General features: G+C 32.9%; 14 protein-coding genes across 14 annotated transcripts; 8 read left to right on the forward strand and 6 right to left on the reverse strand.

Annotated features, from left to right (window-relative positions):
- Nucleotides 1–584: 584 nt before the first annotated feature.
- On the forward strand, nt 585–2,162 carry GUA1 (GMP synthase (glutamine-hydrolyzing); the record flags this gene model as incomplete). The annotated part of the gene is made up of 1 exon (XM_041549015.1): nt 585–2,162. One exon carries the CDS (start codon nt 585–587, stop codon nt 2,160–2,162), a length of 1,578 nt encoding a protein of 525 aa, XP_041404949.1.
- Nucleotides 2,163–2,730: 568 nt separating this feature from the next.
- On the forward strand, nt 2,731–3,564 carry HEM4 (uroporphyrinogen-III synthase HEM4; the record flags this gene model as incomplete). Its single annotated transcript, XM_041549016.1, has 1 exon — nt 2,731–3,564. The coding sequence occupies one exon, from the start codon at nt 2,731–2,733 to the stop codon at nt 3,562–3,564; it is 834 nt and encodes a 277-aa protein (XP_041404950.1).
- Nucleotides 3,565–3,850: 286 nt separating this feature from the next.
- On the reverse strand, nt 3,851–4,780 carry RFM1 (Rfm1p; the record flags this gene model as incomplete). The annotated part of the gene is made up of 1 exon (XM_041549017.1): nt 3,851–4,780. One exon carries the CDS (start codon nt 4,778–4,780, stop codon nt 3,851–3,853), a length of 930 nt encoding a protein of 309 aa, XP_041404951.1.
- A 984-nt stretch (nt 4,781–5,764) lies between these two features.
- On the reverse strand, nt 5,765–6,574 carry FSH3 (putative serine hydrolase; the record flags this gene model as incomplete). Its single annotated transcript, XM_041549018.1, has 1 exon — nt 5,765–6,574. The coding sequence occupies one exon, from the start codon at nt 6,572–6,574 to the stop codon at nt 5,765–5,767; it is 810 nt and encodes a 269-aa protein (XP_041404952.1).
- A 1,274-nt stretch (nt 6,575–7,848) lies between these two features.
- On the forward strand, nt 7,849–9,246 carry UBP8 (ubiquitin-specific protease UBP8; the record flags this gene model as incomplete). The annotated part of the gene is made up of 1 exon (XM_041549019.1): nt 7,849–9,246. One exon carries the CDS (start codon nt 7,849–7,851, stop codon nt 9,244–9,246), a length of 1,398 nt encoding a protein of 465 aa, XP_041404953.1.
- A 145-nt stretch (nt 9,247–9,391) lies between these two features.
- PLP2 (Plp2p) lies at nt 9,392–10,333 on the reverse strand (the record flags this gene model as incomplete). The annotated part of the gene is made up of 1 exon (XM_041549020.1): nt 9,392–10,333. One exon carries the CDS (start codon nt 10,331–10,333, stop codon nt 9,392–9,394), a length of 942 nt encoding a protein of 313 aa, XP_041404954.1.
- A 344-nt stretch (nt 10,334–10,677) lies between these two features.
- KABA2_02S07414 (phosphoglycerate mutase) lies at nt 10,678–11,472 on the forward strand (the record flags this gene model as incomplete). Its single annotated transcript, XM_041549021.1, has 1 exon — nt 10,678–11,472. One exon carries the CDS (start codon nt 10,678–10,680, stop codon nt 11,470–11,472), a length of 795 nt encoding a protein of 264 aa, XP_041404955.1.
- A 692-nt stretch (nt 11,473–12,164) lies between these two features.
- Nucleotides 12,165–12,620, forward strand: RDL1 (thiosulfate sulfurtransferase RDL1; the record flags this gene model as incomplete). Its single annotated transcript, XM_041549022.1, has 1 exon — nt 12,165–12,620. The coding sequence occupies one exon, from the start codon at nt 12,165–12,167 to the stop codon at nt 12,618–12,620; it is 456 nt and encodes a 151-aa protein (XP_041404956.1).
- A 410-nt stretch (nt 12,621–13,030) lies between these two features.
- On the forward strand, nt 13,031–13,441 carry RDL2 (thiosulfate sulfurtransferase RDL2; the record flags this gene model as incomplete). Its single annotated transcript, XM_041549023.1, has 1 exon — nt 13,031–13,441. One exon carries the CDS (start codon nt 13,031–13,033, stop codon nt 13,439–13,441), a length of 411 nt encoding a protein of 136 aa, XP_041404957.1.
- A 135-nt stretch (nt 13,442–13,576) lies between these two features.
- RRP36 (rRNA-processing protein RRP36) lies at nt 13,577–14,572 on the reverse strand (the record flags this gene model as incomplete). Its single annotated transcript, XM_041549024.1, has 1 exon — nt 13,577–14,572. The coding sequence occupies one exon, from the start codon at nt 14,570–14,572 to the stop codon at nt 13,577–13,579; it is 996 nt and encodes a 331-aa protein (XP_041404958.1).
- A 334-nt stretch (nt 14,573–14,906) lies between these two features.
- Nucleotides 14,907–15,872, reverse strand: MPD1 (protein disulfide isomerase MPD1; the record flags this gene model as incomplete). Its single annotated transcript, XM_041549025.1, has 1 exon — nt 14,907–15,872. One exon carries the CDS (start codon nt 15,870–15,872, stop codon nt 14,907–14,909), a length of 966 nt encoding a protein of 321 aa, XP_041404959.1.
- Nucleotides 15,873–16,323: 451 nt separating this feature from the next.
- On the forward strand, nt 16,324–17,019 carry KABA2_02S07524 (uncharacterized protein; the record flags this gene model as incomplete). The annotated part of the gene is made up of 1 exon (XM_041549026.1): nt 16,324–17,019. The coding sequence occupies one exon, from the start codon at nt 16,324–16,326 to the stop codon at nt 17,017–17,019; it is 696 nt and encodes a 231-aa protein (XP_041404960.1).
- A 186-nt stretch (nt 17,020–17,205) lies between these two features.
- RRP5 (Rrp5p) lies at nt 17,206–22,323 on the reverse strand (the record flags this gene model as incomplete). The annotated part of the gene is made up of 1 exon (XM_041549027.1): nt 17,206–22,323. The coding sequence occupies one exon, from the start codon at nt 22,321–22,323 to the stop codon at nt 17,206–17,208; it is 5,118 nt and encodes a 1,705-aa protein (XP_041404961.1).
- A 906-nt stretch (nt 22,324–23,229) lies between these two features.
- YPK9 (putative acid anhydride hydrolase) lies at nt 23,230–27,627 on the forward strand (the record flags this gene model as incomplete). The annotated part of the gene is made up of 1 exon (XM_041549028.1): nt 23,230–27,627. The coding sequence occupies one exon, from the start codon at nt 23,230–23,232 to the stop codon at nt 27,625–27,627; it is 4,398 nt and encodes a 1,465-aa protein (XP_041404962.1).
- Between the last annotated feature and the right edge of the window lie 134 nt (nt 27,628–27,761).

Here is a 27,761-nt window from a genome sequence, read left to right on the forward strand (position 1 = left end):
AAGTCTTGTCCTATTTATATAAATATCTTGAATATTGTTTGTTGTACGCAAACAGAGTACATATCATTACTCTTCACGTCCTCTAACAAGAGTACAAATTGTACCTTTGGTACAACAATATGCTCGTTGCTATATTTTTTGACTTCGTTTGTCAATCGTTGTTTCAATATTTAATTACGTTATTATTACCCTTGAGAATATACTTCTCTTTTCTTTTTAGCCACTAGGGGGTGCTCTCTGTAAATACCTTCAGCTCATTGTCATCATCACCATTTTGGGTTTGTTTGATGGTTAACCTGGAAAAGCTTGTGGGCATTCCCGGGGATGGTCTCCCGTAAAATTTTTTGTTGGCGGATTGAAAAAAAAAAGAAAGGAAGTGATGAGCGATGAGTTCAGAAAATTTTTTTTGGCAAGTGAACAAACAAATCTATCTAATCTATAATATATATAAGGGGACCATTACATATTTTATAATCACGTTTTATTGAACTTCTTTAGTTATATTTGTCGAACATCAGTGTACTTAGTAACTAACAAATACTACTACAACTATTTATCCAACCAATACAACATTAACACCCATTATGTCTGCTGTTGAACAAGTCTCCGGTATTTTTGATACTATCCTAGTTTTGGACTTTGGTTCTCAATACTCCCATCTAATCACTAGAAGGTTAAGAGAGTTTAACATCTATGCTGAAATGCTCCCATGTACTCAAAAGATCGCTGAACTATCCTGGAAACCAAAGGGTGTCATCTTATCTGGTGGTCCATACTCTGTCTACGCTGAAGATGCTCCACATGTTGACCCAGCTGTGTTCGACTTAAACGTTCCAATCTTAGGTATTTGTTACGGTATGCAAGAGCTTGCCTGGTTAAATGGTAAGAAAGTCGGCCGTGGTGAAAAGAGAGAATATGGTCCTGCTACTTTAAACGTGGAGGACAAATCAAACCCTCTATTTAAAGGTGTAGACCACTCTACTGTCTGGATGTCTCATGGTGACAAATTGAACGGTTTACCAGATGGGTTCGTCACTATTGCTACCTCTGGTAACTCCCCATACTGTGGTATTGCTCATGAATCGAAGCCAATCTACGGTATTCAATTCCATCCAGAAGTCACTCATTCTACTCATGGTAAGCAATTGTTGAAGAACTTTGCTGTCGACATTTGTCACACCAAACAAAATTGGACCATGGAAAACTTCATTGAAACTGAAATTCAAAGAATCAGAGAACTTGTCGGTCCAACTGCTGAAGTTATTGGTGCTGTCTCAGGTGGTGTTGACTCTACTGTTGCCTCCAAGCTGATGACTGAAGCTATTGGTGACAGATTCCACGCTATCTTGGTTGACAACGGTGTCCTAAGATTGAATGAAGCTACTAATGTTAAGAAAATTCTAACTGAAGGTTTAGGTATTGACTTGACTGTCATCGATGCTTCCGAGGAATTTTTAGGTAAATTAAAGGGTGTCACTGATCCAGAAAAGAAGAGAAAAATTATTGGTAACACTTTCATTCATGTCTTTGAAAGAGAAGCTGAAAGAATCAAGCCAAAGGATGGCCAAGAGATTCAATTCTTGTTACAAGGTACCCTATACCCAGATGTCATCGAATCCATCTCTTTCAAGGGTCCATCTCAAACTATTAAGACTCATCACAATGTCGGTGGTCTACTTGACAACATGAAGTTGAAATTGATTGAACCGTTAAGAGAATTGTTTAAAGATGAAGTTAGACATCTAGGTGAATTACTAGGTATCTCTCATGAATTGGTCTGGAGACATCCTTTCCCAGGTCCAGGTCTAGCTATTCGTGTTCTAGGTGAAGTTACTAAGGCTCAAGTTGAAATTGCTAGAAATGCTGACTGTATCTTTATTGAAGAAATCAGAAAAGCTGGTATATATAATAACATTTCTCAAGCTTTTGCTTGTTTACTACCTGTTAAATCTGTCGGTGTTATGGGTGATCAAAGAACTTACGAACAAGTCATTGCTTTGAGAGCTATCGAAACCACCGATTTCATGACTGCTGACTGGTACCCATTCGAACACAGTTTCTTAAAGAATGTTGCCTCCAGAATTGTTAACGAAGTCGATGGTGTAGCTAGAGTCACATACGATATCACCTCCAAGCCACCCGCCACTGTCGAGTGGGAATAAGCATATTCACAATAATAATAAAAATAAAATAAAACTCATATAACAATAAATAAAACCAAACATTCAACCATGTATACGTATAACTAAATAAGGAATATAAAATATCCTTCATAATTGTAAGAATAACAGTCATCATTATACACATTAAATCATTATTTGAGAATATTTTATGAAAGCTCACGTGCTCGTGCTCTCCACACCGTCCGTGGTGATGATAAATGGAAAATTGAAGGAGAAAAAAGATTTTGTTGAAATTTTTTGATAAATTTCCCTCAGTATTGTCCGCACAATTAGCCCAATTGATTCTCTCAGATATGGACTCCCGAGGGTGAAGGGTTATATGGAATAATGCATGCTGCTTACTCATACAATTTGTTTGCGATGTATATATATACATCGCAAGCAATAGATACATAAATGTCAAATACCGACATTTTCAATAACTAATTGTTTCCTAAGAAACTAAATAATTACCAATATCACGTTCATTTTCTGCACAAATTGTGCTTTGCACATATAAGACTTTGTCTTTCAATCAAACAATAAGAAATTACAATTAACAAAACATATGTCTAATAACATCATATTTTTAAAGAATAAAACCACCCCATTAGATAAATACGAGGTTGAATCGAAGGATAATAAATATTCAGATGTTCAATTCTTGCCTTTAATTGCACATACACATCATCCAGTGGAGGCCCTACACCTTTTAAAAGACAATAATTATATAAGTAATTTAAGATACTTAATAGTTACCTCGCAGAGAACTGTAGAATGTTTAAATGAAAGTATCATTCCAACGTTGACTAAGGAACAAAGAGAAAAGTTATTAGATCTATCAGTATATACTGTAGGCCCTGCGACGGGTGATTTTTTGAGAAGAGTAGGGTTTCGTAATGTGAAAGGTGATGATATGGGGAACGGGGATAAACTCTCTGACTTTATTATCAAAGATATTGGAGATAACTACGATGGAGAAATCTTGTCCTTCGTTGGTGCTATCCGCAGAGATATTATTAAGAACAAGTTAAAACAGAGAGGTCTTTCTGTGAAGGAAGTAGTTACCTATGAGACTAATGTTCTAAACGATAATCTAGACAGATTTCAAAATACATTAGTAGATATAGCCGATAAGGAAGAGTGTGACGGTAAATCGTGTTGTTGGGTGGTTATCTTTAGTCCTCAAGGTGCTAAAGATATTATTAAATTTTTGAAGCAAAATCCAAGTATTAAGGATAAATTAGATTTAAGAATATCATGTATCGGTCCAACAACAAACGATTATTTGTTAGACAACGGTATTAATCCAGAAGTTGTTAGTCCTCAACCTACACCAGATTCTTTATTAGATGCTATAGATGGTTTCCAAAAATCAATGGTAACTACAGTTAAACACTAGTCAATCTCTTGACAGTTAAATTATTTTCATAACAGCTATAAAATTTTGTTAATAGCCATTTATCACTATTTAAAAGGGATATGTTACAATGGAGAGGTTTTATTATTTATGATCTCTCATTTTATTTATTTTTATTTATTCATATACGCATGTATCTATTTATTTATTTATTTATTTATTTTAATACTTTTATTTATTTAATCATATACATATATTGATTTTATTAATGATTATTATGGCATTGAATATATTTTTTGGGAATTTATGATTGGAAAATATCCTGTGTTTACTTACGTACACCAGCTAGGCCACCTTCAAAACGCGACAATATTGTACTCATTCTGTCAGTACTAACCAATTCATGAATTTTGATAGATTTATATTCCGGTCTTGTGTGTAATTGCTTTTCCTGCACATATTTCATTTTAGGTGGGAGAACCCAATCCGATCTTCGTTGAGGGTTTCTAATTTTTGGAACCAAATTTTCAAATAAATCTTTAATAACGATAAGTTCTGAATCAGGTGTTTCGTCGACGTTACTAGAATATGTGGTAGAGTCGAAATTACCATCAGTATCATCATCATTGCTATCAATATGACTAGTTTTAGGTGGCCTACCAGGTCCCCTATGTCTCTTTCTTGAAACAGAATGTTGAGCATCCTCTTCTATCTTTTCATGTTCTCTCTTTAGTTTATCTTCACGATCCTTTTGTGATATTCTGGAAGATCTCCTAATATTATGGTCACCATCATTTGGGATATCATCTGAAGAAATTATACTAGTTAGAGATATCTCAGCTGAAACATTATTTACTGTCTTATTACCTGCACCATTTCCATCGATTTTTGATTCTGGCACATCTTCTTTATCAGAAGATGATACTGTCTGTGCTGGTGTAATTGAAGTAGATGAATCCTCTGAGGGTGTTCTCTTTGGTGGTAAGGATATATTTTCATCTATCTTTTGTTCGCTTGGTTTCCTAATTCTCTTATAATATATTGATTGTTCTCTCTTTCTTAACCCATCAAGATTAACTCTCCCACTTTCAGAAATCCCACTCTTAAAAGTATGTATTAAAAAATAATCTGCATATGATTCGAATTCCATAGGCTTGATATCTTTTATAACATTTTTAATTTCTTCATTCAATTCTTCTGTCTTTTTGTACAATTTTCTAATCGTTTTCAGATTATCATTGATTTTACCAGTTGCCATTTCTAATTTATTATTTATTTTTGGACCTTTAAATGCTGCTCGAAGTTGATAATATAGGGTTTAGAAATATAAAGATTTCGTGAATATATATGAACTGTTTTCTTCTGTTTTGAAAATGTTGATAATAATATTAAACTGGAAAATCTAATAAATCAATAAAATAATAATAATAATATATAATGTAAATCTAGTGACTTAACTAAAGATGTAAAAATATTTTTCAAATTTAATATTTAATTTAAACTATTAAATGAATAATATAGCACTCTTTTCTTTAAATTAGAATAGGAAAAAGGGTATTATAATAAATAATATTAAAATAATAAATGTAATATTACCTCTTTTATTCTTGGATCGCAATTTAATTTTTTAATAATGGTAAACCTTCCCTTTCTAAAAAAAATATTTACAATAATTAAAATATCTAAATTTATCTAATAGAGAATACAAAGTAAAATAATATAAACCACAAGTTCTATCTATAAAGTCATAACTAACTCCCTCAAAGTTATATAACAAATATAGCCTTTCTTTCATTAATTTTGGTTTCAAAATTTATCTAATTCCAAGAATTCTTCACTATTACTTGGCTCTACTTGGAAACGTTTCGAATGTGCGCGTTAATGTCTGTCTGTCTTTTATTTTTCAGTTTTCTGCTTCCTCTTTTCGTCTACTTCTTTGTTTTGTTTCTTGCAACGACTGATTACTGGCGTCGCCAAAAGTGAAAAAAAATGTAAGAAAACCTAAACAAGTTAATGTGAAGAATAATAAATCATATTGCCATTTTTTTGTATTTTGGATTCACCCCATATGGGGGAAGCAACTGGAAGATTAACATGATTGTCTACATTTTCTCCGCAAATCTCCATGAAATATAGCATAGCTAAATTTAAATTTGATATAGTTTCCTTGAATAATCTTAATAAATTTTATACCTTTTATTATTAATTATAAAAATCTTGTATTTATATATTTGAGAAAGTTCTATAATTTTCCAATTGAATCCATCATGTTCATCAAATCATCTTCTAAACTACCAGGATCAGCAGATTTCTTACTGTTCTTAGTAATTTCAGCAGTTTCCTTATTTTTCTTTGTCTCCTCTTCAGTAGTAATTTTTATCCAATTACAAACTTGCATAGCAAATGGTTTAGAATTTGGAATAAAATGACTACCTGCATGTTTTAATAGAACTCTCTTATCATCAGCCCATTCATTGAATAGTTGCATTGTTCTCTCTTCACTCACTACAGCATCCATTTCACCAATGACATGTAAAGAAGATGGTGCATGATTTAATGTGTATGGTTCTTGATATATATCAGGAATCAGTTTAAACCCACTAAATGAAATGAAGAACTTCAAATCAGGCTGTTGTTCTTCAGTTAAATTTAAAATATTTCTAATATCTTGCACAATATACCCACCGAGACCAGCACCCTGACTGAACCCAATAACACCATCAAATGGCCCATTCTCAACAATATAATCATGCAAATAATCAAATGTAGATTGTTGAATCTCATAATTCATCAATGCTTGAGGTCCGGAAGTCTTTCTTAACCACCAACCGTATAAATCATCAGACTTCGCGTCAGCAATAAGCATTTCAGTAGTCTTATTATCGTCACCACCTGGCAATGTGGATTTATCTACTATTTCAGGTCCATTAGCATAATATAGCTCGTAACCTAACTTCTTCAAATTTTTACGTAAACCGCCTGTTTTACCAGAGAAAATACGATCAGATTGAACGAACCCATGCAACATTAAGATCTTACCTTTGCTAGTCATTTTTTATGTGTTTTCTGTATTTGTTTTTAATTGTAATTGAACTCTGATATACAGCAAAACCTTTGGCAAATGTGTGTTTATATAGCTCAGATACATGACCCGTTTGTAATCATTATCATTATCACCATTGAATTTCTTTTTCCACTCACATTTCCATTTGGGTTGTCATAGCGATGGCGGGTCATCAAATGTTTTTTTTTCCATTATATAATTTGAATGCTCTACGGCTCTATAATTGGATCAAGTATATCAAGTATATCAATCTTATAATTTGGTAGAAAGAAGTGGGAGAATAAGCATGAACTAGTGGCTATTAATACTTATATTTGTCATCCTTAAGTGATATAATCAACTAGGTAATTATGATATAGGATTATGTAAGCATATATATTCAAGTATTACTCATTGCTAGACAGGTGTCTCTGTGTGATTTAAAAATATGTGTTTGTTCTTTATAATTAGAGTCTTCTAACGAAGTAAATAATTAGCATGTCTTAATAATATTCATTAACATACTAATCACAACTCATTTTTATATTTTCATATCTGTTTAAATAGAATGAAATTACTAGAATACTATCAATATAAGGCTATCTTTATTATTATTTTAGGAAATCTAAAGGTAATAAAAAAACGATAGTTTGGCAAGGAGATTTATAACTTTTTTAAATATTCATTTAATTGTTCTCACTTCATCTGGTTGCTTTAGGAAATATAATGTCGTATTATTTTCTTGTCCTCAAGTGTTTGGTGTTTATTATCTATGTCTTTTCTCTTTGAATAACTTATTCTTTCTTTTTATCTTTATTTTTCACTCTTCGCGGTTTAACAAATATCTTTTAATGTGGTAAAATCTGCCCAGGTTTATATTGTCGGGATATTACTGTATAATATATTTCTATGTATTGTTTTCTAGGTAGTGTTAGTATTACATAGCATAATCTTTTTTTTTTCTTTTACCTATAATGAAGGCTAAAATTTAATTTAATCTACAAAAGGAAAAAGGTGAGCTAGCTGAACTAATATCAAAGAAGAACTTCAGCTGTCGATATATTTACAGATCTGTGGAATCTTTATAATTGCATCAATATTTACATTCATCACGATAATTATTTTTTCTTAGCTCTTCCTTTTCCAGATATAATTATTTTTTGAAATCATATAATATTAATACAAAAGGCTCATAGTGATCTCATTCAAAAAACTATATTTTCCAACTGAAGAATAAATAAATAAATAAAAATAAATTGAATCGAAGTGTTACTATTAAAAAAATGACTCATTGCAATCATATTGAACAAATTATTGGGGATCCAAAATTTAAAGACAATGTAATGAAAACATTTAATATCACAAAATATATCCTATCACATTCGTCTCAAAATGATAAGTTGATGTATACTATGCGTTGTACAACATGTAACGAAATTAATGCGGGATCCAGCTTTATATGCTTGCAATGTGAATATGTTGGTTGTTGGAACAACTCTCATTTTAAAGATCATTCTATTCTAAAGAACCATATATTTGGTATTAATTCTAGTAATCAGCTATTATATTGTATTAAATGCCAAGATTATGTTTCTGATGTCGAAATGATTAATTCTTCTTTCCTAAACAAATCCTGGGATGAAATCAATAAAACTACGGAGATTCCACAAGCAGAACGGAGAGATGGTCTTTACGGATTTGTTAATATGGGGTCAACATGTTTCATTAGTAGTGTCATACAATGTTTGATCCATAATCCTTATATTGTAAATTTTTCCATGAGCCAACAACATTATAACAAATGTCAAATTAAAGATCCTACTGGATGTATATCATGTGCCTTAGACGTCATTATAGCTGAATCATATGGGAATATTGGGAATAAGCAATCAGATAACAGCACCCCAGTGGATCCACACGAAGGGTTTATATCATTCTTAAATTGTGCATGGAAGATAAATCAGAATTTCGCTGGTTATTCACAACAGGATGCTCATGAATTTCTACAATTTCTATTAAATCAAATTCACAATGATTACAAAAGGGTAGAACACCGTACTAGTTCTACTGGAGAGGGGTCTAGTTGTAAATGTCTGATACATTCAATGTTTCAGGGCGCTTTGAAAAGTTCCATCGTATGTTCTAATTGTAATGATGATTCAAAGACTATTGTAGATCCGTTCATGGATCTGTCATTGGATATTAAGGATAAAGCTACATTATACAATTGTTTGGATAGTTTCCACAAGAGAGAAATATTGAATGATTATCATTACCATTGTCCACAATGTAATACAACCGATGATCCAGCAAAGCAATTAACTATTGATAAACTTGGATCCATGTTAACGTTGCAGTTAAAGAGATTCGAACATTTACCTAATGGTAATAACGTAAAATTGACAAATTTTGTGGAGTATCCGTTATACTTAAATGTAACTAAATATTGTGATGATGGTAAACTAGATGATTCTGCTATGGCCAAAGATATTACCTACGAGTTGATAGGGGTAGTTTCTCATAAAGGCACTGTAAATGAAGGTCATTATATATCCACTTTAAAAGTAAATGAAGATAAATGGTTTAGATTCAATGATTCCATGGTTTCTGAAATATCCCAGGAACAAGCATTAAAGGATGAAGCTTACTTATTATTCTATGTAATTAAAGAAGTAAAATAAATATAAAAATAGCATATTGTAGATTTGAATAGACGAGGGAAGGTAGGTTGTCCGTTGAACCAATCAAGTATCTAAATTATCTCGAATATTCGAGGGCAAGAATTTTTTTATTATCTACACCAACATATGAATCGTTATATATATTCTATGAAAAGAAATCATCATTATCATCATCATCATCATCATAGTTATCGTCAGAATCATTGCCGACACCCACATTAAATTTAGATTTAATACCGGTCCTTATACTGTTTATGTTACCAAACTGTGCCAATCTGGCCTCTCTAGACTCATCATCATCTTGGTTCATCTCCAATCTATTGTCCTTTTCATCAACAGCACCTAGCTGTACCATTAATTTTTCAAAATCCTTGTTTGTGGTTTGATTACCTCCTAGTTCAAGTAAAGTGACTAGGTTCTTTAAGACATCTCCATTATGGTAAACAAGTAAAGTTGGACAATTAGTCTCTGGATAATTTTCAATGGCTCTATTTGCAGGTATTTCGACAAATTTAATTTCACGGAATTTGGGTGCTTCTGATTCAAAAATATGAGCTAGTATTCTACTCTGTAATTTACTTTGTAACGATAAATGGACGAAAACATATATGGCATCCTTATTTACTACTTTGGTGTCATTTGATGTACTTCCATCTGCAGCTTCTGACATGATCTTAGATTGATTACTATCTATGAAAGTAGTACTTTTTACTTCATCTGTATTGAATTTTTCACCACCTTGACTTGCTAATGTTACTTCTTTATTGTATTCTGGCTTGTTAATATGATACACATCACCAAATTTCGATTTATTTTGCAAACTAGTCAATTCAGCCAACCGTTTCCTTTTATACAATTCTAGAAACTCTTCATCTTCATCATCTTCCAATTCTTCCAAATCACTAATATCTTTATCTTCTAGTCTATTTTCATGTTGTTTTTTCAAGGCTTCTTCCAAGGCTTCTTCTAATTGAGCTGTTGGAGATGGGGGTCTCTCCGGTATAACACCTTTAGCTCTTAGAATATCATTCCATTCTGTGTCCTCAGTTTCATCCACTTGGACTTGAAACATAGGTTCGTTCTGCATTATCTATTTATATATTGAGGACCGGTAACTTTTTAGTATAAAATTGATTCGATTTGTGAGCAAAAGAGAGAACAAATAATAAGTCAATTATTAGATCTATCAATAATACTTATTTCTGGAAAAAAGGATATGTTTACATATTCAATGATTTTAGTAAAGAATAGGAGAAGTGCGAAACCCATTGCAAGCGATCAGTGGTTCCTATTATGGCATCATCACCGAAAAGTTTTCGTGCTTTCTTTTTTTTCTTTGCTTTTCTTTCTTATAACGATCGGACAATATACACAATTAACGTAGGACTTAGACAAAGAGAATGTCATTTAATATAATTGTTGTATATACGTATGTATATGAAAGGTATAAAGATAGTTGCAACATCATGCCAATATCGAACTAGTAAACTAAATACAGGGCAGCATTATCACCAAAGTATATCAATCATGACAGTAAGCAAAGAAAATCCGTATTATACTAATAATGAAGATGATAATACTCTAAGAATATTCATTATCAGACATGGTCAAACAGAGCATAATGTTCTTAAAATTCTTCAGGGACATAAGGATATTCCAATTAATAATACAGGTTTTGAACAAGCTGAGAAATTAGGCGTTTATTTGAAAGAACAAAACATCCATTTTGACAAAGTATTTTCTAGTGATTTGATTAGATGTCAGGAAACTTTACAAACTGTCCTAAAATATTCAGATCAAACGGATGTCCCTGTAGAGTTAACCACTGCATTAAGAGAAAGACATATGGGGGTCATTGAAGGCATGCACATTAGTGATGCTGAGAAATACGCAGACAAACATGGCAAAGGTTCCTTTAGAGATTTTGGTGAAGGATTTGAAGAATTTACAAAGAGACTAACGGATGGTATTCATCATGCAGTCGTTGAAAGTAACGAAAAGAATTTAAAAAATATATCTTTGATGAGTCATGGTGGTGCAATTAGAACCATATTAAAATGGTTAGATTATAACGGACAAAACGCTCAAAAGATTATTGTATTTAATACATCCGTGACCATTGTTGACTATATGAAAGAAACCAAACAATTTGTTGTTAAAAGTGTGGGTAACACTCAACATCTTGGTGATGGTGAGTTTGTTGTCAGTGATTTAAGACTACGTTAAATAAACACAGGTGAAAGGATAACGGCTATATTCATACATCTAAAAAAACGAATTGTACATGCTATACTCCTTTCCTTCATGACATATCATTTTATAGATACATTTCGCAATACAAATTTAAGTAACAGTATAAGTTATACAGATTATACATAAAACACGACTCAATAAACGACAAATTTACATGTTCCTCTGAATCTTCTCTCCCTCTCTGTCTCCCTGCATTTGATGAATTATATACAACTAACTAACTTAATAGTATCTCTCTGTGTGTATGTCACTTCGCAAATGCTTACTCATCACATCATCTGAGTTCGATAGCTGACTAAGTGGATACTCTTGAACTGCCCCTTCTCTCTGATTTGCTGTTATTTCTACTGCTAGAACTATCGGCAATGCGCGAACAAGAAGGACATTAGGATATTTTGTTAGTAAGCGAAAACTTCACATACATTATTAGCTTTCAGCTGAATTAGTAAGAGGAAAAATAGTTTGACTTTTTCTTAGATTAGATTTGTATATAAATATAAGGGTACAAGGGGTATATTTCTATATATCTTTGGAGTTAAGAAATTTACTCTTTAAGAGTTCTTATTCATAAAGGATCATTATCGGTACAATACATATTGCATCAAGTTCTATTTGTATTTAATAACCTCGCACATACTTTTTATTTCATTCTGATATTTTACACTATGGGTATCTGGACTGCCTTACACAACGCTTGGAATGGAAATAACAACCCTTACACAGGAACAGGTGGATCTCTACCAATGCCTGTCGATGAACCTACTGGTCCAAGTTATAATTTTTCTCAAATGAAAGATTTAGCCACTAACCGTAAACCTTCTGTCATTCTAGTAGACGTCAGAGAACCATCCGAATACGCTGTTGTTCATATTCCAGGCTCTATTAATGTTCCTTATAAGTCTCATCCAAATGGTTTCGCTCTAGATGCATCAGATTTCCAATCCTCTTTCGGTATTGCTAAGCCTACTCAAGATAAAGAATTGGTATTTTTCTGTGCTTCTGGTATGCGTGCTGCTAAAGCTAGATCTGTTGCGTTTAACAACGGTTTCCCAAATACAGCTATTTATTCTGGCTCTATGAATGATTGGGTTAGCAATGGTGGTGATAAGCTGAGTTTCTAACTATAAACTTTGGAATGATTAACTAATTAATTTACCGTTCTTATCTGTGGATTTTAATTATTTCTACTTATATATTCTCATATATATATATATTGTCTATTACCTGTATATCTTACAAATTGAAATGTTTTTAAACGAGAGAAAAGTGTCTTTGCTAATAATTTTTACTTTGGTGATAGCTGCTGAATATATAATATGTGATTTATATCAACCAATTGAGAAGTATCATTGGTATTCAGGATTTCTGTCCCCTTTTTCTTTTTTTCTTTTGATTAATTTTTCTTATTTCTGACTATTACAGGCTTAAAAAAAAAAGGTCATACATACATATTTTAATATAGATAGAACTATTACTAAAAATTAAACTTCTACATTAAAATAAAACCCTAAAAGCACTTCCACAAAAAATAATGATTAAATCTGTTTTCGGAAAGGGTTTAATGTACCGTACATATGGTAGCAATTCTAACAAAATCTATACTTTCGACCAATTTAAAGTTCTAGTCCAGAACCCATCCTCCAAAGTTGTGTTAGTTGACGTGAGAGAACCTTCTGAGTTACTGGATTATAAATTACCACATACTATTAACATTCCTTATAAGACTAAACCTGAAGCATTATCATTAAGTAGATCTCAATTTAAGGCTGAGATGGGATTTGAGAAACCAGCTGAAGATAAGGAATTGGTATTCTTTTGTGCAAAAGGTATTAGAGCTGCTGCTGCAAAAGATATTGCAAGTAAGAATGGATATTCAACTACAGCTGTGTACCCTGGATCTATGACTGAATGGTTGGCTAATGGTGGTCGCGATATTAAATAATATTAAGATACACATATCTAGCAAGTTATTTGTTGTCTCTCTTCATATATTATACTATACTATATATATATATACTATATATATATATACTTATTTATATTCTTTTTCTGTTTTTCGGCAAATAATAGCTTTCATTTACCTATTTTGATGAAATTCAAATTGCTTAAATTCTTTACCTAATCTCTTCTTTCTCTTTCTTTCCATGACCTTCTCACGTTGTTTAGCCTTCATATGATCAAACTTCCATTTTTGAACAACCTTCCTTTTATCAGCCTTCTTTAAATGGAATCGCGTTTGATTATCTTTATTCATATTATCTTCATATTCTTTAATAATATTCTTTTCAAGATCTTTATTCTTGATACTTTGTAAACGAGACTTCATACTTCTTAAATCACCTTCCATGCCTTCACGATCTCTGTCGTTCAATTTATCAACGAATTTGCGATCATGCAATAGAGCATCAAGATCTGAAATCTCTTTCTCTCTGTATTCATCAAGGAATGCGTAACGTCGCCTAATCACAGATTCATCGGTAACTGCCCCAGTGGATTTCTCGAATCTAATATCCTGGTATATACTGGAACCATGTCTGTTATCGTTAAGCCCATCTATTTTTCTAATTCGCGATACACGTTTCTTAGAGGATTGTTCGGTTGGTGCATGCTTATGTCTTTGGTTCTTATTGGAGCCACTCTTTCTGTTTCTCACATTATTATTATTATTATCTTCCGTTTCATCATTGTCACTGTCTTCTTCAAAAAACCCACCTTCGGAATCTGATTCTGATTCTGGTCCATCACTTTCAGGTTGATCACTATTACTATCAGAATCTTCGAATTTTTCTTCTCTGAATGTTTTGGGCTTTCCCTTATCCTGTGAACGTCGTTCAGTCTTAGTTTCTTTTTCTAGGATATTGTCTGCATTTTTTATAGCACCAAATGACAAGGTCTTTAAATCGTCATCATCACTATCATTTCCATTATCAGATTCATGTTTTTGAGCAGCAGATATTTTACTATTCCTCTGTTGTCTCTGTAGGATTCTTCTTAATTCATCTGGATCTTCTTCGTATTGGTCCTCTTCGTCAAAATCATTAGTTGCCTTAATATTCTGGAAAAAATAAGACATCTCTGTTCTTACTTAGTTGTGACTCTATAGTTGATTTACAAAGCTATATCTTACAAATAGGAATATTCCAATCTGTTATAAAGTGTATATATAGTATTACTTACTACAAAAGTAAGTTTGTTTCTAAATATTGTATGAAAATAAATTTTTTCAGCTCATCGCCAATTCAAAGTTTTCGGAAATATCACCAAAAAAAACTTTTTTTGGTTTTTGGAATCGTTTCTACTAAAATAATAGACGGAACACCGTATATATATGACTAGATCAATAAATTTTATTGGTAATAATACTAAGTAAAAATTATAAAGATGATTAGATTTCATCATATTTGGATTTACAATTCGTCCTTCACATTTCCCTTTCTACCCTGTTTACGAATTTTCTTGTTTTTCTTTCCTGATTTCATACTATCGACATACATTTGACGTTTACTCATTGGGCCCTCTTGTGGAGTCAAATGGGTTATCCCATTAATAAATTTGGTAACGTCCATCTTAGTAATTTGATTCCCATCGTAGATATGTAATTCATCATTGACTTTATCCAATAATAGTAATCGGTTAAAATCCATATTATGGATTTGTTTTTGCAAGAGTTCATTCAAAGATTTAGACATTGTTGGATATAATGAGGCAAATTTACTCCAAGTCTTATCCTCCTCATTTATTTGTTCTATTTTCTTATTATGCATCATGAAAAATTCGACTTGGTTTAACCAGTCAATCCCTATACTTTTAAAGATAGGTGGAATAATATCTACCTTGGAAAATAATACTACTGTGAAATTATTCAAAATTGTATCGTGATGTTTAATTAACATATTTTGGATAGTATTAATACTACGTAATTTCTTCACAGAATTTTTCACTCTTGATTTAACAAATTCAACTATTGGTTTCATTGTCCTTTCACCTTGGTATTTTTCATTTGCATGTTTTTGTCCCTTTCTGTATACTTTGGGAGGTCTAAATACCATCAGTGTTGGGAACCCTTCTACACCATGCTTCGAACATAGACCTTTATTTTGTTCAAGATCACAATTAACAGTCACCACTTGTGCAATACCATCCAGCTTCTTACCAACACGATTCATCACAGGTTTTAATTGTTTACAATAACCACACCATGGTGCATAAAACTCAACTAACGATGTTTGATTAGTAGAATGAACTATCTTATCGAAATTCCTTTCATTTGCTTCAATAATGTGTGGATCAGAATCATAAAAATTCTGGCACGATACAAATACTTGGTATATTAATACCCATATGGACAGTTTTGTGAGTATGTTCAATTTCATAGTTCCATTCGAAAAAAATAACGAAATAAGCACGGAATTCCCTTTCAAAATTTCTACCAATTCAAATATACTGAAGCTTAAGTTTTAAGAAATAATATTTGCGTATTTACCATATTATTACCTTTGATTGTAGTTATAAATATGTATTGTTGTTATCTTCAGAAGTATTATTTAATATATTATATATAAATTGGAAAAGAAGGTTTTGCCGCGTCGTGATAGATTAAAAAACGCCATACTATAAAATTTCTCTTAGTAAGGCACTATTAATAAAAAAAAGGTTAAAAGATATTTTAGGGGGACTAATTATTACTGTTATGTCAGTTTAGGTAAATAAGAATTCAGGTTATCTATAACTACTTCAATCATATTACTATATATATATATAAGAAGAGTCACTTTAGTATTTTTAATTGGGTAATCATATATAAGGGAAAGTAGGTAAGATAAAATGACAGTATCGAATATACCAGGGTCACCTCAAGCGTTCTATGCCTTTTATTGTCTATACTCCTATTTCATACAAAGTCAAGGTCGCAAGCTGACTCTATCAAAGATTTGTAAAACATTATATCCAACAGTTGAAGTAGATCTTGAGGAAAAGACCTCTTTGTTTGTAACATGGAAGAAGAAGAAACACAGCAAGGATGAGTATCAGTTAAGGGGATGTATTGGAACTTTTTCTAAATTACCAATTGATGACGGCATTCAGAGATTTTCTCTTGTCTCTGCTTTAGAAGACACAAGGTTTAGTCCTATTTTAGAAACGGAAGTGCCATTATTAAAATGTTATTGTAATATATTGCAAAATTTTAAGGTTATATATGATAGTAAAAAAAGTATTAAAGAAAATGATATATTTAACTGGACATTAGGAAAACATGGTATTGAATTGAGGTTTAGAGATCCTCATAGTTCAAAAATAAAGTCAGCCACATTTTTACCAGATGTTATGATTGAGCAATGCTGGGATAAGACAGAAACGTTTAGGAACTTAATCGAAAAAGCTGGTTGTTGGTCAAATATAGATGAGATTATGGATCATTACGATCAATATTTTGTAGATGTTGTTAGATATGAAGGTAATAAAAGTAGTATTACATATAACCAATTTAAGCTTGTTTTAGACAAGATTTCGGAGAAATGATAAATTTAGCTTGTATAAATGTCTGCCAACTATAGAATTCCAGACCTCTTGCAACTATATATTATGCAACATAATGGATTCGATTCTTATGACATTTTTTATATTCATAGATACTTTACAAAATTTTAATATACATGATGACGTTACGATGCTTCAGATAATAGGATGATGGATAATTGATTTAGTTTATTCATCTTTATTGTTTTTTTCGACGTATTCTGTAGCCTTAGCCTTGACATAATCAGAAGTCTTAATATCATCGTTAGCTTCTTCGAACCTCAACCATTTATTGAAAAAGAATTTAGCTTGCTTTTTGCTTAATTTTTTTAAGATAACTCTTTCGAATAAGTCCTCAACCTTGGTCTTTTCTTTGATTTTCATTTCTTGGTCAATGTAAACGTTCCATATGTCAATTCTCTTAGAAGCATCAGAAATTAAACCTTCAAATAACGAACGACCCTTTTCAGATTCACCCTTCAAAAATTCAAGTTGAGCAAATTTCTTAACAACTTCAATATGATCACGTTTTGGTAAAGCCTTCAAAGCGCTGCTTAAAGCAGATGCAGCCTCATCGTTTCTCTTGTTACTAATTAAGAAATCTCCCCATGAGACCCAAATAGAAACCTTTTCAGCACCGAATTTTTTGGCAGTTGTTTTGAATAATTCGGCAGCAGCATCTAATTTTTGACTCATTTGGTATATACTTATCAACTTATTGTGAATAGTGAAAGAATCCATGTATTGACAAGCTCTCTTAAATACGTCATCTAAAGTCTCAGAAGAACCAAAGGTATTTTCCAGATTGAGCATCGCAATCCATATATTTAGCTTTTCAGCTTCTTCTCTAAAGTTAATAGTCTTTAGGGAACGTTCAGCAATTTCACGAGCCTTGTCTATTTCACTTAATTGCAATTGGAAAGCCATGTAGTTCATCCAAATGACAGACGAGTTTGGATTACCGATAATTAAACGTTCGAAATCAGAAACAGATTCTGGAGCTCTTGTATTGATATCAATAGTTTTATCTTCAACAATCTTTTCTTTTCTTCTTCTGTGCTTGTGCTTTTTAGATTCGGTAAAATCTTCATCAGACTCAGATTCAGACTCAACTTCGTTAGCTTGATCTAAGATAGAGGCAGTCCAGTCAAAATCAGTACTCAAACTTAAACCATCAGTAGACATAGTAGTAATATCACGTTTTGGTTTAGTCTCCTCTTCATCAACATCCATATCATCATCAGAGTCAATATCATTTGTAAATTGAATTTCTTCATCAGCTTCTTCCTCAACCTTTTCAGTTTTCTTTTCAACTTGGTTGCCCTTGGAGAAATGAGAGGCTTTTAGACTTAACGACAATTGCTTCTTCTCTGGATTTGTCTTGATGACGACAGCCTTGACTCTGTCACCTGGACCAAATAGAGCAGCGATATCTTCTGGTCTTTCGTCGGAAATTTCAGAAATATGAGCCAAACCACTACAGTTAACAGTGTTGTCAAGTTTAATAAATACACCAAAGTCGGTAACATTCTTAACGGAACCATTGAAAATATCACCTGCTTGAATAGTATTGTAATTTTTTAATACTTGTACTTCACCATTAATTTCAGATTCTCTTAATGTTAGCAAAATACGAGAATCTTCGTCACATTGAACAACTTTACCAACTACTGGTTGCATTGGTCTGTAAAACTTCTTCCATTCTTTTAAGTAAGAATCGGATAATTTACTAATTGGAACAAAAGCATCGATCTTACTACTTAGATAAACGAAAATACCTTTATCCATTACTCTCTTTACGATACCTTGTACGATATCACCTTCCTTGATATCATTATGAGAAGTAATTGATTTTGTCTTTGCATTGTCGGAACGAAGAGAAAGATTGATCTTCTTGTTCTCGATATCCACAGACACAATAGTAGCTACGACCATCTTGTTAATTTTATTATTGAAAGTATCTTTTAGAGAAACAGAGTAATCGTTAAGTGCATCGGTTGCAAAAGAGATACCAGTCAGCTTATTACCCAAGTCCAATAGTACATAATTATCACCTACCTTACTAATACGTGCTGGAACTTTAGAACCGACAACTAGATCGGAAATAGTTTTTTCCTTATGAGGCCCGGTTACAGCGGACACACAATTGTGTTCGGAATCAATTCCTTCAACCTTAATTGGGATGACAGAACCGATTGGGAATGATTGCTCGATATTCTCTGGTAGAGATTTTTCACTTTCAATCAAATCAAATGCAGAAATTCTTGCACTCAAAGATGGTGATATAGTTAACCATAGGATGTCATTCCTGTAATTGTTGACATAACCTACTAGCTCATCATTAATCTTAACATTAGTTAATTCTGTTGGTGTGTAAGATTTGGCCTTCAATGCTGATGGTTTTATAGTTAATTCTAGCACTGAACCCTTAGCAATTTGGATTGGAGTTGATAAAAATTTATGACTTTTAGCATCATGGCTACCAATTATTCTAGCTTCAATTATCTCATCCTTCTTGAATACATTTAATGGTTCCTTTTTGTTCTTGATCATGTTTATGTCATCGAACACCTCCGATACATCGATTTTACCTTGAATATTATCTGCTAAAGCAACGTTTAATTGAGTCTTCTTGATACCAACAATCTTACATTTAACAATTTTACCGAATACAAAATCATCCAAAGATTTAACCATTGGATCGATAGCTTCGAAATTCTTGTCGTCTTTAGGTGCCTTTTTCTCTTCATTGGACTTTCTCAAAGTTAGAAGGAATCTCTTATTAACATCATCCATTCTTAGAATATGTGCTGTCACAGATTGATTGACGTAATATATCTTTGAAATATCGATATCTCTACTTTCTGCAGCATAACTTGGAAGAACTAAACCAACGAATTTCCCGTTGAATGCTACAAAAATTCCTCTATCTGATATGGACTTTATGTAACCGTGTAAAGGAGTTGATTTGTCTGTCCTCTTAATATCTTCGTAAGTCAATGGAAGCATTTTCTTCTTGGCGTCTCTTATTAATGACTTTTTTAATGAAAGATTGAAAATGTGTGTTCTGGTATCTTTGTCAATGACTAAACCTTCCAATTCAGAACCAACGATAACCTTTTTAATTGCGGCTCTGTTCGTTTCAATTCTATCATCGGAAAGTTGACCAACATATATAACGCCTCTTAAACCAAGTTCTGGGACTTCAACAATGAGTGATTCCTTTGTTTTTTCCATAACAGTAACCTTCATTGTGGTTCTACCTGGGATTATATCTTGGATTTTCTCCTTTTGCTCCTGGGCTTTTTGATTGGAAATTTTACATGATGCAAGGATTCTGTGGTTTTCACCATCGACATTCAAAAGCTTGACACTGACTGTTTGGCCTAATCTTAGATGTTGCTCTGGCTTCTTAACGAAAACTTCTGAAATTTCAGCATTTGGTAGGAATCCTGTAATACCACCAAAGAAGGTTAGAATGGCACCAGAAGGCGTGAACTTTTGAACAGAAGCAATAGTTTTTTCATTCTTTGATTTAATATCTTCAGCGGTTTGGTATGATACTACAAGAGGAATTTCTTTGTCTTCAATATTAACCAACGATTTTTTCAAGGTGACGAATATTGTACCTCTGTGATCAACAGCAAGAACTCTACCTTTAACCTTCGATGCAATTTTAAATTTTCTTTCAGGGTATACAAGTCTAATATCGGAAATATGTAGAGATGGAACCTTAGCAGTAAATTGTCCGTTTAAAATTTTTAATTCAATACCAGAGCTGGAAACATTAATAATTTCACAGCCTGTTAGTAATTCACCAACTGGAATATCTGAAGGTCTCAAATATTTCAAGTTGACAGTATCTGGGTTGGTAGTCATTTCGTAAACATTATCCACTAAATCAAATCCAAGGACTCTGGCCTTTAGATTATCTTTGGATTCTAATGTACCGATATTTGACTTATGAACTCTACCAATATGATCATCATTTAATTGAAGATAAAGATATTGCGAATCAACCCCCAAAACTTTGCTGGATTCAAATGTGTAACCAACTGGGAAAGCGGTTAGAGCTTCAGTGCTTGATAAAGATGTTTCCAGTGATTGGATTGAAGGTAAGACTGAAAGCATTAAAGTTCTCTCGGAATCGTCTGTTATTAAAGCTGCAATGATTCTACATTGAATGTTGGAACCGACTGCATATTTGTGTTTTATACTATCTTGTTTGAAAACTCTCAGATGGGATAATCCAATAAAACCTGGAACTAAACCAAATGCTTTACCTATGATACCATTTTCTGAGACTTCTTCGCATAACAGGTCGACAGTTTGACCCGGTAATACGGCATCAACAGCAGAAATTTGGGTGATTTTATTTTTCTTATTCGATAAAATAGTGTTAACAGTAACAGTTCTGTCGGTTCTTTTAATAATGTTACCTAAAAAGACAGTACCTGGTAGCAAATCTTTTAGACTTGGAACATCTGATTTAGAGATAAAACCGGTAAATCCATCGACACCAATGTCCAAGATGGCACCATGGTCTTCGATACTCTTGACAGCACATTGAACAGTACAGTTTTTAACCAAGTCTTCTTCGGTGAATGCGTTAACAATACTAGGCTCAACGGACAATTCAATTCTTTTCTTGTTATTTCTTTTAGTTCTAGTCTCTAGAGCAGTATTGACTGTTATGTAGGATCTCAACCATTGACCGATTTTGAAGTAGTTGTGTAGATCTGGTAGTTCGTTAATTTTATCTTGTGCTTCATCATCAGAAGAGTCATATTCGTCCTTGTTCTCTTTTTCTTCCATCTCTTCGTCCATGTCTTCTAGCATAGTTGTAAATTGTTCCGAAATGTGAGCCATGTTAACATAACCAGATATACCATCTGGAAAAGTAACGCAGATATCATTTTTAGATATGTTGGAGACTTGACCCAATAGGTAAGAACCTACCTTCAAGTTTTTGAAACCAATATGTTGTATTATGTCAGAAGATTCTTCCTTAGTGACATCTGATTGTGATTTTTCAGTATCTTCAGTCTTGTCCTTTTTAGTAGTTTTCTTTTTCTTTTTTGGTCTTGAAGTCTCTGGGACAGCCTTATCATTACCAAATAAAACATCATTGGCAGCTTCATTTGCTACTTGTTTCAGTTCCAATGGAGTTAATGCAGAAGCACCACCTCTTGGGAATGATACTTCCTCGGTAGTTCTGACCAATGAAGAAGCGACTGGTTGTTGTGTTGCATCTTCTCTTGCGAGAGGAAACTCCTCATCTCTCTTTCTCTTAGTAGAAGGAGCCATATTAATATCTTATTGATAATTAACCTTCTATTGCAGTCTATGAGAATAAAAAAATGTTTGTCTCTTAACTAAGCTATCTTAAATGAATACGTTAAACAAGATCAATTAATCAATGTAATAATCTACTTAATTATATTATATTATATAAACTCATCGCCAGTCTCTAGTGGGTCTTCCGTAATATCAATACCAAAAAAAATTTTCGTTCATCACTTAAAAAATAAATTTTTCAGTCATTTGTCACGACCTCATCGCTCATCTCATCTCATCGCTTTAAAATAATTTCCGTTTTTTCGCCTTCTCTATAATCATTTTATTTATTTATTTATTTATTAAGAAAGCAAATAATAAAGTTCTATTGTCTTCGGCCATGAGGTAAGAAGAGTCTGTTTCAGTACATCGCAAAACTTATCAGACCACATATGTGGCATCGATTCGCATTGTTTGTATGAGAGGAGAAGAATTTTATTGTTTGTATTTCAAATTACTTATAATGCAACCAATGTTGTTTTTATTTTTGAAGAGATGTCAATATAACTTGAAAAGCTTCGAAACAGGGACGGCATCAAATATAGAATGTTTCATATATATTTATATTAAATAGGATTTAATCTTGTAAGAAATTCATTATTTTGGAGTACTCTGTTTTTAGAATTGTATACTCTACACATATATTATTATAGTGTTGTTTTTGAGTAGTGCAACTCTGTTAACACGTGAACGGGCACCTTAATAATCGTATCTTTTAACGAAATTAAAAGGTCCGGATTTCAGGCACAATTTCAGGGAAAGTACAATTTAGAAACAAATAGAGAGAGCCTACAAAAGAACGCCAAGATATCAATTCATTTTGTGTCTTATTACATTACAACGAAATATATTTCAAATAGCCTTCATTGAACCACAATGTCATCTCACAGTACTGAACAAAATGTAATGGGAGATGAAAACTACAGACAATCCAGTAGAAGGGAACGGAGATCTTTTTCATCGGCTATGACATCGTCATCATCTGCTACTTTAACATCAGGACTACTACCTGAAAACAGTACAGAGCCATTTTCAGGTGTACCTTTTGAAGCAATCCCAAGTTCTATTGTATCATTTCATCATCCTCACTCCCTACAATCGAGCAACTTCTTGGGCACATCTGTAACGTCACATAACATAGAACTACATGGGAGTAGATTATCAGATAATGTCCCACTGATTGATCGCCCCCGAGGGGGTTCAACCAGTTCGCAACGTAGTCCACATTTCAATTTCTTCACAACAGAACAGATTAATAATGCCGAGGGGGCCTCTACTTTAGAGCATACCGATTATAATACAGAATGGGATCCTATGCCTGCTAATGAACAACAACGTTTATTTGGGTCAGAGAATGCATCCAGAAGGTCTTCGCTCTATAGTGCATCACCAAGATCATCATTATCAAATAATAGTCAGTATGGGACGCCTAGTTATAAAGGACACCCTTTAACAAGAACTGGGCCTGCTCATAAACAACAGCAAGTTTCGACAGATCCGATGTCACAGGTATCAACACATTCTTCTTCAAGTTCATCTAGATATACTATAAGAGATAGAATTCCAACAGAATTAGAAGGAAATCTAGATGATTTTTTAGATACGAGATCAGCTTCTGCACCTTTACCATCTCCAGAAAATGAAGGAGTGTCTGATGAAGACTCTGAAATTATTTCCTCTGAGGAAGAGTCTGGACAACATCATAAGAAAACTGGACATCAAGACGAATTTTTAAAGCCCATATATCATGAGAAATTTTATCCAAATCTTAAAGCTGAAGAAAGACTCCAAAGATTTTATATTAGTGAGGAAGATTTGGTTATTGGTATTGCTGGTTACAAGAACTCTCATTTGGGAATTTTCATATATCGTTTAATATGTATATTAACGTTTGGTTTGTTTTACTTATTAATGTTATGGTTACCTTCAAAGAAAGTTAAACTTTGCGGTGAAAGATGTCCTCTAGGTAAAGCCGAATGGGTTGTTATCGAAAACGAGTTTGGAGAGATACAAATTGAACCAGTTCAAAGATGTTGGTACAACAGGCCTCTCAGTACCATACTTCACAATGAAAGTCACGCCGCTGATAATTTGGATAGAGAGATATATCATCATCATGCTAGTGAAAAGAATCCGAATATTCCTGTTTTGATATACTTCCATTATAGGTATATCAAGTTTATATACTCACCATTTGGAGACATCTTTAGAACAAATAACAATTGGGCGGATCCAGATTGGATAGATCTAAATACAGTGTATGCTGGGTTGCCGGCTGCTATCCAAGAAGACAGAGTACTTGTGTTTGATAAAAATCAAATTGATTTAAAAACTAAAGGTATATCAGAGTTATTATGGGATGAAGTTTTGCATCCGTTCTATATTTTTCAGATTTTTTCAATTATTCTGTGGAGTTTGGATGAGTATTACTATTATGCGGCTTGTATATTTATAATTTCCATTATGTCCATTGTAGATACACTTTTCCAAACTACGAAAACCGCCAAGAACTTGGCAGAAATGTCACATTTTGACTGTGAGGTTCGTGTCTTTAGGGAAGGTTTTTGGATCACTGTTAGCTCGAAGGATTTGGTACCAGGTGATGTGTATGAAGTATCTGATCCACAGTTAACTGTATTTCCAGCAGACTCTATACTTTTGTCAGGTGATTGTATTGTTAATGAATCAATGTTAACTGGTGAATCTGTCCCAGTTACGAAACTTGCGGCGAATGAAATGATCATTGGCCAATTAATCCAGGATTTCCAAGATACCCAGATTTCAAGTTTTGTCTCAAAATCGTTCTTATTTTGTGGTACAATCATTATTAGATGTAAGATTTCGAAGGGACAAACATCTGCCTTAGCTATGGTTGTACGTACTGGGTTTTCAACAACCAAAGGTTCATTAATTAGATCCATGGTTTTCCCAAAACCCGTCGGTTTTAAATTTTACAAGGATTCCTTTAAATATATTGGTGTCATGACGATAATTGCGCTGTTAGGTTTCTTCTTTAGTTGGTTACAATTTATGAAACTTGGTTTAGATAAGAGAACTATGATATTACGTGCTTTGGATATAATTACTATTGTCGTTCCTCCAGCCTTACCTGCAACGTTGACAATCGGTACAAGTTTTGCCTTAAGCAGACTAAAAAAGAAGGGTATCTTTTGCATTTCTCCAACAAGGGTTAATATTGGTGGGAAAGTAGATATTATGTGTTTTGATAAAACTGGTACATTGACTGAAGACGATCTGGATGTTTTGGGGGTTCAAATTTGTGAACCAAACAGTCGTAACTCTTATGCATTCGGTGAACTTAAAAATGATATACACACAGTTTTCCCTAAATTTTCTTTAAATGATTGCAATTCACCTACAGATATTAGAAATAGAAACTTCCTAATGTCAATTTTGACGTGTCATTCTCTTCGGGTAGTAGATGGGGAATTGATTGGTGATCCATTAGATTTTAAAATGTTTCAATTTACTGGGTGGTCTTATGACGAAGATTTTCAAAATCAAACATTCCATTCTGTGTATGAAGAAAGACATGAAGATTCCGTGTTTCCTGAAAATCAAGATATAATACCTGCTGTCGTGCACCCAAATAATGAAGACAAAAATAGTAAATTTATTGAGAATGATCCCAAAAATATCCTAGGTATTATTAGAAGTTTTGAATTTCTTTCTGAATTGAGACGTCTCAGTGTAATTGTAAAACCTAGCAGTGATAATGTATACTATGCATTTACAAAAGGTGCGCCTGAAGTTATTGCTGGTATTTGTAACAGAAATACAATTCCACATGATTATGAACAACAATTGTATGATTACACACTTGCCGGTTATAGAGTTATTGCATGTGCCGGTAAAATTTTACCAAAGCATACTTGGTTGTATGCTAAAAAGGTTTCAAGAGAGGAAGTTGAGACGAACTTAGAATTTCTAGGATTTATCATTTTTGAAAATAGACTAAAACAAGCAACACCCAAAACTCTTTCTGTATTAAGTGATGCAAAGATTAGAACAGTTATGTGTACCGGTGATAATGTGTTGACTGCTGTTTCGGTAGGAAAACAGTGTGGATTAATCCAAGAAAATCTTGTTTATCTTCCGTATCTATGTGACCCAGGTGAACAGCATCCAATTATTTGGAGAGAGTTAAACGATCCAGATAATATATTAGATCCAGTAACATTAACCCCAAAAGATTGTAACACCTCAGAATACACAATGGCTGTTACAGGTGATATATTCCGTGTAATATTCTCTAATGAAACAAATTTCTCGCAAACCTATCTAGATAATGTTCTACTCAAGTCATCTGTGTATGCAAGAATGTCCCCAGACGAAAAACACGAATTGGTTGAACAGTTACAAAAGCTTGATTATACTGTTGGGTTTTGTGGTGATGGTGCAAACGATTGTGGTGCTCTTAAGGCTGCTGATGTTGGGATATCATTATCTGAAGCAGAGGCATCGGTTGCTGCGCCCTTTACTTCTAAGATATTTGATATCAGTTGTGTTATTGATGTAATGAAAGAGGGACGTGCATCTTTGGTTACATCCTTTTCTTGTTTCCAGTACATGAGTTTATATTCTGCAATTCAATTTGTCACCATTTCGATCCTATATAGTAGAGGTTCGAACCTGGGTGATTTCCAGTTTTTGTACATCGATCTGTTTTTGATTATTCCGATTGCCATCTTTATGTCATGGTCAAAACCATATCACAAACTTACCAAAAAGAGACCATCTGCCAATTTAGTATCGCTTAAAATTTTAATTCCGCTCTTTATTAGTTTTATTATTATACTTATATTTCAGATTGTTCCTTGGAAAATGGTTCAAGGCAAAGAATGGTATATTAAACCTGTTGTAGGTGGAGATGATGCTGTTCAATCATCCGATAATACCATTTTATTTTATATATCAAATTTCCAGTATATTTTGGTATCAGTTGTACTATCGGTGGGACCTCCTTATAGAGAACCAATGTTAAAGAATGTGGGGTATATAGTGGATATTTTGGCGTCTATTTTTGCTAGTATTGTTGTGATGTATATCCCTATTCCTTCTTGGGCAGGTGAATTATTCCAACTTACTGGTGTCTCAAATAGTATGAAGATATTTGTCCTCATCTGGGCATTTATTAATTATTATGCCCAATTAATTATTCCACCGCTAGTGAAGCCTTACTTTAAGAAGAGGAAGAGCAGTAAAAGGTATAAAAATATTATAAAAGAGGAGTTAAACAGTTATATTGTTTAAGCATCCAGCTATTAACCATTCCATAACTGTATAAATATTCCAAGAAACTATTTTTATCAAATTAAATATCGTAATAATTTATTAATATTTACATTAAATAATTGTTATTCAAGAATATCACTTATTCTTTTATA

This window comes from Maudiozyma barnettii, assembly GCF_903064755.1.
Source record: "Maudiozyma barnettii strain CLIB 1767 genome assembly, contig: KABA2_02, whole genome shotgun sequence".
NCBI lineage: Eukaryota > Fungi > Ascomycota > Saccharomycetes > Saccharomycetales > Saccharomycetaceae > Maudiozyma > Maudiozyma barnettii.